Raw genomic sequence first — 12,854 nt, forward strand, 5'->3', positions numbered from 1 at the left:
AGACAACGCGGAGTAGTAACGTAAAAGAAGACAGTCAGGCTGGGGACTGGGGTTTCATAATTGATAGTACTAACAGAGGCATTTATCAGCCGCTGCTGGCGAGGACAGGGGTCCTTGGTGAGTAGTGACTCATCATGGGTAGTATTCACCCGTGGAAATGTCGCCTGTACTACCACCTGTCTGCTTGGCATGAATCAGACAATTGGACAGAGAGATGGTGGCAAATGAAGGGCTTTTTTTGGAGGATTGGGAGGATGCTAAATATAACCGTTAACGCCGTTATGTGGCAACGCTGGCACTGAAGTGTTGTTTAATGAAAGAGAGAAAGGTCATCTGTGACTGTTAAACACACAAAGCTTTTTCTGTGTAGATTCAGCACCTCTGATTCACTACACGTTTCCATTGCCATAAAGCATTTCCAAAAGTAGACTGAACAAAAGACGCAGACTTTGAAAGAAAGAAGGAGAAGGAACCGGATCGGGTTACAGCCAAACTTGGATGGAAGGGAGTTCCCCCATCTAGACATTGTAATGCAGATCCTCTCTTTTGGTCATTGTAATGATTTGTATTAAAGTTGATGACAGATGGGCTGGGTCTAAGCATTATTTGATTTTGGAAAACACATGCACATCAGAACTTTTGTGAAACATCACAGCACAGTGGGAAAATATATGGCATTTAGAAATCAAAACGGGATGGTCTTCAGAGATAGGTGGGAGGGGTTGAGGGTAGCTGAAGGGTGGAACTAAAAACAAACAAAAACGATAACTAATGTAAAATATACTGTGTCCATAAAATGTTTATACTGTAGTATGTAAAGTTGAAGTCGGAAGTTTACATACACTTAGGTTGGAGTCATTAAAACTCTTTTTTCAACCACCACAAATTTCTTGTTAACAAACTATAGTTTTGGCAAGTCGGTTAGGACATCTACTTTGTGTCATTTTTCCAACAATTGTTTACAGACAGATTATTTCACTTATAATTCACTGTATCACAATTCCAGTGGGTCACTACATACACTAAGTTGACTGTGCCTTTAAACAGCTTGGAAAATTCCAGAAAATGACGCTTAGAAGCTTCTGATAGGCTAATTGACATCATTTGAGTCAATTGGAGGTGTACCTGTGGATGTATTTCAAGGCCTACCTTCAAACTGCTTGACATCATGGGAAAATCAAAAGAAGTCAGCCAAGACCTCAGAAGTCTGGTTCATCCTTGGGAGCAATTTCCAAACGCCTGAAGGTACCACGTTCATCTGTACAAACAATAGTACGCAAGTATAAACACCATGGGACGCGTTCTGTCTCCTAGAGATGAACGTACTTTGGTGGGAAAAGTGCAAATCAATCCCAGGACAACAGCAAAGGACCTTGTGAAGATGCTGGAGGAAACAGGTACAAAAGTATCTATAGCTACAGTAGAACAAGTCCTATATCGACATAACCTGAAAGGCCGCTCAGCAAGGAAGAAGCCACTGCTCCAAAACCGCCGTAAAAAAAGACAGACTATGGTTTGCAACTGCACATGGGGACAAAGATCGTACTTTTTGAAGAAATGTCCTCTGGTCTGATGAAACAAAAATAGAACTGTTTGGCCATCATGACCATCGTTATGTTTGGAGGAAAAAGGGGACGGCATGCAAGCCGAAGAACACCATCCCAACCGTGAAGCACGGGGGTGGCAGCATCATGCTGTGGGGGAGCTTTGCTGCAGGAGGGACTGGTGCACTTCACAAAATAGATGGCATCATGAGGAAGGACAATTATGTGGATATATTGAAGAAACATCTCAAGACATCAGTCAGGAAGTTAAAGCTTGGTCGCAAATGGGTCTTCCAAATGGACAATGACCCCAAGCATACTTCCAAAGTTGTGGCAAAATGGCTTAAGGACAACAAAGTCAAGGTATTGGAGTGGCCATCACAAAGCCCTGACCTCAATCCTATAGAAAATGTGTGGGCAGAACTGGAAAAGCGTGTGCGAGTCCCATGTAGCTCAGTTGGTAGAGCATGGCGCTTGCAACACCAGGGTTGTGGGTTCGATTCCCACAGGGGACCAGTATGAAAATGTATGCACTCACTAACTGTAAGTCGCTCTGGATAAGAGCGTCTGCTAAATGACTAAAATGTAAAATGTAAAATTCGAGCAATGAGGCTTACAAACCTGACTCAGTTACACCAGCTCTGTCAGGAGGAATGGGCCAAAATTCACCCAACTTATTGTGGGAAGCTTGTAGAAGCCTACCCGAAACGTTTGACCCAAGTTAAACAATTTAAAGGCAATGCTACCAAATACTAATTGAGTGTAGGTAAACTTCTGACCCACTGGGAATGTGATGAAATGAATAAAAGCTTAAATAAATCACTCTCTACTATTATTCTGACATTTCACATTCTTAAAATAAAGTGGTGATCCTAACTGACCTAAGTCAGGGAATTTTTACTAGGATTAAATGTCAAGAATTGTGAAAAACTGAGTTTAAATGTATTTGGCTAAGGTGTATGTAAACTTCCGACTTCAACTGTATAAACTTGAAGTAGAAGTCTAATGTTGTTGTCCATTAGTTTACTCCAATTAGGGGAGGGGTGGTAGGGTTAGGGGAAAATAATAAAGAAGGTAAGTATTCAGACCCCTTTACTTTTTCCACATTGTTAGGTTACAGCACTATTCTAAAATGGATTACATCGTTTTTTCCCCTCATCAATCTACACACAATAGCCCATAATGACAAAGCAAAAACAGGTTTTTATACATTTTTGCTAATTTATTACAAATTTAAAACTGAAATATCAGATTTACATAAGTATTCAGACCCTTTACTCAGTACTTTGTTGAAGCACCTTTGGCAGCGATTACAGCATTGAGTCTTCTTGGGTATGACGCTTTAAGCTTGGCACACCTGTATTTGGGAGGTTCTCCCATTCTTCTCTGCAGATCCTCTCAAGCTCTGTCAGGTTGGATGGGGAGCGTTGCTGCACAGCTATTTTCAGGTCTCTCCAGAGATGTTCGATCGGGTTCAAGTCTGGGCTCTGACTGGGCCACTCAAGGACATTCAGAGACTTGTCCCGAAGCCACTCCTGCATTGTTGTGCTTAGGGTCGTTGTCCTGTTGGAAGGTGAACCTTCGCCCCAGTCTGAGGTCCTGAGCGCTCTGGAGCAGGTTTTCATCAAGGATCTCTCTGTACTTTGCTCCGTTCATCTTTCCCTCGATCCTGACTAGTCTCCCAGTCCCTGCCGCTGAAAACCATCCCCACAGCATGATGCTGCCACCACCATGCTTCACCGTAGGGACGGTGCCAGGTTTCCTCCAGACGTGACGCTTGGCATTCAGGCCAAAGAGTTCAATCTTAATTTAGTTTATAATAAATTAGCTAAACATTTCTAAAACCTGTTTTCGCTTTGTCATTATGGAGTATTGTGTGTAGATTGATGAGGATTTTTATTTATTTAATCCATTTTAGAATAAGGCTGTCACGTTAACAAAATGTGGAAAAGAGGAAGGGGTCTGAATACTTTCAGAATGCACTGTATTTATTAGGGATTGATTGTTTTATACTTCGAGGTATGTGAGACAAGGGAGATGTACCTGTCCAGAGTTGTTTATTAGGAAATGGAACTATACTAATTAGCTCATTTTATGAAACAAACAATTGTGTCTGTCATTGTTTGTTACCACTACACTTGCTGCATCCTTCCCCCTCCAAAAGGACCACAATGGAAACAAGTTTGTGTTATCCTTGATGATTTTCTTCAATTGTATGTGGAGGCATCACCCGCTGGAGCACCTTTATGTATGTATATTTAAAAAAAAAAAAAAGTTAATAAATCAATGGCACCCTATTCCCTGTAGTTGACTACTTTTGACCAGTAGTACATTATATAATGTAGGGAACAGGGCCCGATTTGGGACACAGCCCAGGTGTCAATGTCGTGCCATCTGATCCTGACGGTGTGAAAATATATCTTTGCTGGGGATGTATACTACCATAACACGATCAGCTGTTGTCTCCACACCATTTTGTTTCTTCATGTAATTAGTTAGCTTGACAAAATGCTTCCTCTTATATAGTAGGACCATCCCTGTCAAATTCAGTCCCAAGATGGGACATCCTTCGAAGTATGTATGACTATCACATGCCATTGAGCAAATAAAACATCCCAAATGGCACCCTATTCCTTACATAGTTCACTACATTTGACCAGAGCTCTATTGGCCCTACTCAAAAGTAGTGTGCTCTGTGGGGAATAGGGTGTCATTTGGGACACAGCCTAGAAGTTCCCCCTGACAGTTCTCTGTTTTGTTCCTGCTGTTTGTTTTAGCGTTTTGATCTGCACTGTCACTATGCATAGGTCCACAACTGGGCCTTATATCAGGGAAGTGGAGAGAGGAGATTTGAGGGTGCATTGTCGAATATAATGCATACAGAATATAAAAGAAGAATCACTTTTTGGTGGCATATTTTCACCTGCATTTGAATGTTCCTTGCATTGACTTGCTTCCATCCTTTCATAAGAACATATTGGATATTTGCTGATGACGCAAACAGGGAAATTGGCTGCAGAAACGTAATGCTTAATCATGAAATACCTTTCTCCATCCTCATATAAAGGAATCCTGTTCATTGGAGAAAGTAGCCTGTATTGAGTTAATTTATACTAATCAAAAATATAAAACGCAACATGCAGCAATTTCAAAGATTTTACTGAGTTACAGTTCATATGAGGAAATCTTTCAATTGAAATAAATAAATTAGGCCCTAATCTATGGATTTCACATGACTGGGAATGGGCCTCACGATCTTGTCACTGTATTTTTGTGCATTAAAATGACCATTGATAAAATGCAATTGTGTTCGTTGTCCGTAGTTTATGCCTGCCCATACCATAACCCCGCCACCATGGGGCACTCTGTTCACAACGTTGACATCAGCAAACCGCTCGCCCACACGACACCATACACATGGTCTGCGGTTGTGAGGCCGGTTGGACGTATTGCCAAATTCTCTAAAACGACGTTGGAGGCGGTTTATGGTAGAGAAATTAACATTCAATTATCTGGCAATAGCTCTGGTGGACATTCCTGCAGTCAGCATGCCAATAGCACACTCCCTCAAAACTTCAGACATCTGTGGCATTGTGTTGTGTGACAAAACTCCACATTTTAGAGTGGCCTTTTATTGTCCACAGCACAAGGTGCACCTGTGTAATGACCATGCTGTTTAATCAGCTTCTTGATACGCGACAGAAATGCTCACTAACAGGGATGTTAGCTTTTTGTGTGTATGGAACATTTTTAGGATCTTTTATTTCAGCTCATGAAACATGGGACCAACACTTTACATGTTGCGTTTATATTTTTGTTCAGTGTATTTATGAGGCTGGTAACAGAAGTCAGTGTAGGATCAATGCACCTGTTATTCCATTTTCATTATAAATGATCCAGTGTCTTTAATCCTATCGGTTCTAGCGAGATGACAGCCATCCGTATCTTTCCATTGATAGAAAAGGGTTGGGGGGGATGTTCAATCTGGCGCGCTCCACCCATGCGCTGCTGCGCGCCTCCTGTCATCCCCCGCCTCCTGCAGGCAAGAGATGGAGCTGCGGAATCCCGTGACATCACTGCCTCCTGACAGTTGCTTGGTAACCAAGTGACGTCAGTGTGCCTCTCCTCCTCAAACCACGTGCTCCGTATATAATGCCTTGCCGCCCAGCGCGCTGGATAGGCATTTAGGACTGATCGTGTTCGCAGGCAGGACTCTCTGTAGTCTGTGCGCATGAAGTGGAGCAATTGGTACTAGAGCAACCAGCGTATCTTCTCCATAACGGGGCTTTCTATTTCTACTGGGGTTGTTTTACAAGTGGATATATCTATCTATCTTTTTGTCCACCATGGCTGTTACCGAGGCTCCATGTGACTTGTCTTATTGCAAGATGAGAGGAATTGTGTCAGTTCTCACTGGTAGGCAAATTATTCAGTTAAATGGTTTTATTTAGAATTTAGCTTCTACATTGTGGTGTTTAATAGTATGCATCAGCATTCTTTGGATTATGATTTGGACTGTAGTCTATTGGTGTGTATTCTTTCTTGGGTTCTTCTTGGACCACATACCGACAATGCATTCAATCTGGAACTTGCATAACTGGCGATGGGAGTGCCTGTCTCCTGCTCTGACGTACTCATGTCAATGTTTGTGATATAGGCTGTGAATGTTATTTTTCACTATACGACACGGCGGGTCGCCAAAGAAATAGTAATATTGTGTTGCATAACAACTAAATGCTGCACATAATGCGTTATAGCGGGATCCATTCCAAATATTTTTTCAACCTCTGAAACATTTTAAGATGAAAGTTTTGAACAGATTTAGTATAGGCATAGGGCTATAATTTCTAGACTGTTCACCGCACTGTGATGAAATGTAGGCTGTTATGCCAGGTAGATAGTAAAGCCTATCTATCCATGGCCCCAGTTCTGCAATGGTATAGCCTAGGTCTGTTGAAATGCTGTGTTAAATCTGTGACGTTGTATTCTCTTGGCGCCCAGCTGACATAAATGCTTATTTTTGATTTGCAGCTTTCATCAAGGAGAGGAAAATTGGACTTAACGACTTCATATCGAGGCTGGTGTCAAACCCACATATGTGTCAACAGTAAGTATTATATGGAGCACTTATATGGCCAAATTAGATGTTTAGATATTATATATAGGCTACCAACTGCCATTGAAATATGACAATATTATGACAAATTACCTTTTGTGAAAGTATAGATATTTATCAAATAGCCGAGATATCTATATGACAGGTACGCACACAATAGGCCTCTGTGCGTCATTTCATCTGCTTCCCATGGCATTACATTAGGCCTGTGTGTTTATTTACAATTGTATCGGTCTACCTAGGTCAGTGTAAGTTACTGTACATTTCCAATCCACCACATGTCACTATTCACATTCTGAGTCAAAGCAGTAATCTGGGGCCAAGCAGGCAAAGCCAGCACAAGAATAGTTATTTCATGTCAAGTACGTTCCCGCCACGGCCTCTCCAGTGCCTAAGCACCTTTTCTGCAAATCCCCTGTGTCCCCTAGACTGGGATAACCGGGTAATTCAATTAAGTGCGCACCACACAATATGGTTTGTTCTCAACAGCCTGCAAAGGGGCCAGGTGGGGGTCTAGCTCAGTGGAAAATTCCCAAGCACCTTGTCTACCCTCTCCAGGTGCTAGATTGTTACAGCAGTCTGATTCTGGGCTGTTTGGGCTAGTCATGTCTGATCCGCCGGCTTAGAACTACTTTTCAGATGTTGCTGCAGGCTACATGCTGTATAGGGGGTCAACAACAACTGAATAGTCTCTCAGGAGTTAGAGAAGAGACCCTTATTGACAGTCTTGGCCGGTTTGTATCTCATTTGGGTCAGTTATGACAGATGGAACCTTCTCTATCTATTTGCTCAATTAAATCACTGTAAAACTCAACATTTTATTGCAATGTCCAACTTTCAAAAATAGTATGAATTGTAATACTGGCCTTTGATGGTAATCCAAGTATTAGTCTACTGTTATAATTTAACATGTCAACTTAGAGGTCACTCAGCCCTATAAAATCCCAAAGTGGCCATGAGTGTATCAGTCAAAATAACCTCAGACAATCATAAGTGAAGGAGGATTCCATTCTAACATTCTAAAATTCTAACATTCTCTCTGTTCATTCCTCAGCTCTGAAGTTGACTTCCTCAAGATCGATGAGAACCAGAATGAGAAGATGGACAATGCTGAACTTTTAAATCCGGTGAGCATCAGCATAACACATGCCTTGGCCACTGGGACAGACTGAGCCAAAATGAACCCTATTCCCTATATAGTGCAAATTTTTTTTAAAGAGCCCTATGGTAGTGCACTATATAGGGAATAGGGTGCCATTTGAGATGCATACTAAGATATTTACCAGTGTGAAAACTGAAAATAGATCATTTTATCCAGAGCCAAGATGGTCATTCTTACCTCCTTCTCTCCTCCTCTGTTCTTAGACGTTACTGACCTCCCCCAGAAGCTCACTAGCTGAGGAGTTGGCGATCAAACCATGTGATTTCGACTACCTGAAAATCATCGGCAAAGGGAGCTTTGGGAAGGTGCTGCTGGCTCGACACAGGGAGAGCAACGAGTATTACGCTGTCAAGGTTCTACAGAAGAAAATCATCTTGAAGAAGAAAGAGGTGAGTCTTACTCTACTGATCTTCACCATAAAAACACACAAGCAATACTCCAAGCAAGCTGCAATAGCCACAAACAGACAACCATTCAGTCGCTCACTCAGTTGCTCTAATTTAAGTATTGCACTGATGTCATTGTGAGTGGTATGCTCATCTCTCTCTTTCTCTTCCTCCCTCATCCAGCAAAAGCATATCATGGCAGAGCGAAGTGTCCTGATGAAGAATATCAAACATCCTTTCCTGGTGGGGCTGCACTATTCCTTCCAGACTACCGACAAGCTGTACTTTGTGCTTGACTACGTGAATGGAGGAGAGCTGTTCTACCATCTCCAGAGAGAGCGGGTGTTTCTAGAACCCAGAGCCAGGTTCTACGCTGCAGAGATCGCCAGTGCTCTGGGATACCTCCACTCTCTGCATATTGTTTACAGGTATGAACTAAGATCCTATCCTACAGTACCCTCTGGTGGTGACCATATATAATAGCATGACAGAAAAAATACCACTCATAGAAATGTGTAGTCTGGTCTAGTGAATAAGGGCCAGTGGTTTAGTGGAAGGTAAACGCACGTAAACACCTTTTTTATTTTGCGTGAGTGTTTACCCACCTTTTGCGCAAAAATGCATTGTAAGTATAGGGAGCGTTACCTTACTCACCGCGAACGGCGATCATCGTTTACCTACCTATTTTTTAACTGATAAGGACTGAACGCTAAGGGATACTGGAGAATTAATGTGACAAGAAAAATGTAAGTATTGTATTTATTTGGTTGGCATTTTCCTAACCCTCACCTTTCTCTTCTCCTTCAGAGATCTGAAGCCTGAGAATATCCTGCTAGACTCTGCGGGCCACATCGTCCTGACAGACTTTGGCCTTTGCAAAGAGGGCCTGGCGCCCACTGGGACCACCACCACCTTCTGTGGAACACCAGAGTACCTGGCACCCGAGGTGCTGCAGAAGCAGGCGTATGACCGAACCGTGGATTGGTGGTGCCTGGGATCCGTGCTGTACGAGATGCTCTATGGACTGGTGAGTCATCACTGATCACTGCTCTTTTCCAGCATCTCTTTCATGGTTCAGCTTTCACAATGCATCTACAATAGTTATGATATCCACTATGGAAGCATCCCCAATGGCACCCTATTCCCTATATAGTGCACTTCATTTGACCAGAGCTCTATAGACTCTGGTGGGACACACCGTATGTCACCATGTCAGTTAAATATAAAGAATGTCAGTATGAATCACATAAGTACACTGACAATCATGGTGCGTAAGGAGTTTGGCCAAGTAGCATTTACTGATCTTTGCTGTCTCTCTCTCCATAGCCCCCCTTCTACAGCCGCAACACAGCTGAGATGTACAACAATATCCTGAACAAGCCTCTCATACTGAAGCCCAACGTGTCCAACGCAGGCAGAGAACTGTTGGAGGGGCTCCTGCAAAAGGACCGAACTAAGAGACTGGGAGTGAAAGACGATTTTGTAAGAACACACACACGTACAACAAACAAATACATTATTTGAAGAACACCAAAGAAAAATATTACCAAGGTGTCAGTAGTGTTGTTCTGTACCAGTGGATTGATGTAGTGTTTTAATCTGCCTCTAGATGGAACTGAAGTGCCATGCCTTCTTTTCACCCATCAACTGGGATGACCTGATGGCAAGGAAAATCACACCACCCTACATTCCCTCAGTGGTAAGTACATCTACATCTATCAACAATGTATACATATAGGCTTCCGGGTTAACGTGAGAGAAGTAAAAATGTACCTTTTCTTGTTCACGTCAAGTAGAAGTTCAATTGTTTTTTGTCTTACTCAATAATGGTCACAAACTGCATCCCAAGGACAACAATGTATATATTTAGAGGCTGTATGGGTGTGAAATGTGAATTTTATGTTTGTGTTTTGGAGCATGTTTCTAATATACTGCTCTGGCTGGTTGTTTTTCACAGAGCGGGCCTACGGACCTCAGGCACTTTGACCCAGAGTTCACCCACCTCCCTGTGACCTCATCTCTGTGCAACACGGACGGCCTGCTGGTGACTAGCAGCATCAAGGAGGCAGCTGGAGCCTTCCCAGGCTTCTCCTATGGACCTGCTGACGGCTTCATGTGAAGGACTCCTCTATCCTCATCCCCTCCACAGTCGAGAGGGGGAATAGGAACAGACAGACACAGACAGAGACGCTGCCTGGGACAGTGACCATGTACTGTTAGAGCAGCTTAGGAGGTGTGCATGGCCTGCTAATGGAACTCCTGAGTGACATGCCTAAGAGGCATGAAAAGGGGGTCCAGAAACTCCAGATCTTGTCTGTTGCATAAGGGGTGTAGATTGCATGGGACTCTCATTTTCAACACCGATGGCCCTACCTACCTACCCACCCACCCCAAAACTGATCCAAAGTGTGCCAAGGTGGGAAACAGAGATTACATTTAGTACTACAGGGAGAAAGGACATTTCTCTCGAATCGCTGTGGACTACGACCACTGTCGGAGATAAGAGTGAAGTGCCTGAAGTTTCAAGGCAGCGAGAACAGTACTGTACGAACAGGGCTAAGCAAGAAGAGCCGGCCGCATCAAACCCACAACACTTTCCAGTCTGTTTGGACTTATGACCCTGGCGCTAGCTGTAGAGAGGTCCATGCCTTCCTGATCTTTCTGCATATATTGAAGATATACGTCTGTCCAAGTCACAATGCATTTGTTATCTGTTTGTTATGTGAATGCTGGATTGCACTTGAGGAAACAAGGGTCAAGAAAATGATTGCATTGCTTAAGCATCCACTCTGTCTCTTGGTCATCTGCATATCTGTTCACCCACAAAATCATATCTCAAACAAGTAGGAAAACACCAGAATGGATAATGAAATTTCAACATAATTTTTGGGGGACCAAATAGGGTACTATGGTACCATCTGAACCAAATTCTACTGGTGGAAAAATTTTCTCCACATACTGAAAATGTTAGCGCAAATTAATGACAATGCGTAGAAAGCAGATACAGAATATTTTATTTTACAAGAAATCTGCAAAATCATGTCATGGCATACTAATTGAATCGTAATCTTACCAAATAGTTTATTTGTTTTCCATTTTATGGTACTGTTCATTTTACTACTGTATTTCAGTTTGAGAAATTACAAAGTACTCTTTTAAAAACACATTTTCCACTTGGATCTTTAACAAAAACCATAGTAATATATTAGCAAGCTCTAAATGTTTAACTATTTATACTCCCTATGTGAACAACATTTTCTTGCCTTTGTTCTTCTAATACCTGCACTTTTACACATTTACCCCCGAGACTGTGTTGACAAATTGTGTTGACATGTTTGTAGACTCATTCATATATTTTTCATCATAAATACAGTAAATGGAGTATGACATTTTACCAGCAATAATAGGTATTCTGCAGTAATAACACATATCAATCATTGTTATTCTTGCGAGTGAAAGTGATTGCTGTTTTGCTGGCAAAACACTCTAGAGAATCCATTATATTGTTATGTATATCCATTTGCATTGTGTACAGAACTCCTGCTAGATTGATATAGAAAGGAACTGTGCATGTCTTTCATTTTGTAAAGTGTGCCTGTCTGTTCCAGCCATGTTACAGTAGGATAGGAAGGCCTGATCCATACGTATCTATTTCTTCCCTGTTATCCTCATGGTCTAGAGACAACGACCTGAAAAGCTGTGCTGCTGCAATGACGAGAGCTTAGTCTGAAATGGCTCTTTGTAAACAGTGCTAGCGACGTTAATTTAGTGATGGCCCTAAATAGTGCAATAACATTGCAGGTTTGGCAAGAATCACCTTTAATTCATCAGAGATATATTTTTCCATTAGTCATCATGCCTTAAAGAATTATCCTCTAAAAATGACAGATTATGGAAGATCACAGTGTTTACCAGATGTCAGTAGTCAAAATAAAAAAGGGCATGAACTGATTTTATTTTATTTGGCCTTAACAGATATGATAATTGTTCTGTCAGCCATTACAAGGTTATCTATTCATGACGAAAATCACTTAAGATTTGTTTTTGATATGTCACTTACACTTCATTGACCCTGCTGAGTCTGAAAATGTTGGTCTGCAAAGAAGTGTAGACTGCAGTGAATATCTACAGACCATTCTGTGGTACCACTTCCTTCTTGTAGAAAATTACAAACAACGCAATACAGTTCTAGGTGATTTTCTTCCATATTTGGAAGCTTTACTTATCTTATTTGTTTTTGTATTTTATTTCTCTATGTATATTTATTTACATGTCACGACACATAATGTACTGTATGTTTAAAGACCAGAGGATAAATTCCTAGTATTGATAAATTAAATATTGAATTGTAATCTATCTGTTCAAAATGGTAAATAAAATGTATTGACCAAATTTAAATGTAAGGTATGAAGCAAATGTTTTTCTGGAGGCGAGTTTGATACTGAATTGAGGAGTTTTAAGAAAATATATTTTTGAAAATGTGTGAAATGATGAGTCTTGGTAAGTAGTATGCTAAAATAGTAAGTAGTCCATTTTAGCTGACTACATACTATTCCAAGGAACATGTTTACATAGATTTTCATATTAATTAAAAAAGCACCACACACCCAGTACATTTTGATTATTGGTGCTGGTCTCCTGGAGAA

The 12,854-nt window shown here is 41.5% G+C and overlaps 1 protein-coding gene across 1 annotated transcript; it reads left to right on the forward strand.

Moving 5' to 3' along the window:
- The first annotated feature begins 5,726 nt into the window (after positions 1–5,726).
- On the forward strand, positions 5,727–12,606 carry LOC311133041 (serine/threonine-protein kinase Sgk1). Its single transcript, XM_084166466.1, has 9 exons — positions 5,727–5,960; positions 6,576–6,651; positions 7,715–7,787; positions 8,026–8,211; positions 8,392–8,636; positions 9,016–9,235; positions 9,535–9,690; positions 9,818–9,907; positions 10,166–12,606. Exons 1-9 carry the CDS (start codon positions 5,891–5,893, stop codon positions 10,325–10,327), a joined length of 1,278 nt encoding a protein of 425 aa, XP_084022592.1. The 5' UTR covers positions 5,727–5,890; the 3' UTR covers positions 10,328–12,606.
- Positions 12,607–12,854: the final 248 nt, after the last annotated feature.

The sequence above is a fragment of the Coregonus lavaretus genome (assembly GCF_964263955.1).
Source record: "Coregonus lavaretus genome assembly, chromosome: 7".
In the NCBI taxonomy this organism is placed as follows: domain Eukaryota; kingdom Metazoa; phylum Chordata; class Actinopteri; order Salmoniformes; family Salmonidae; genus Coregonus; species Coregonus lavaretus.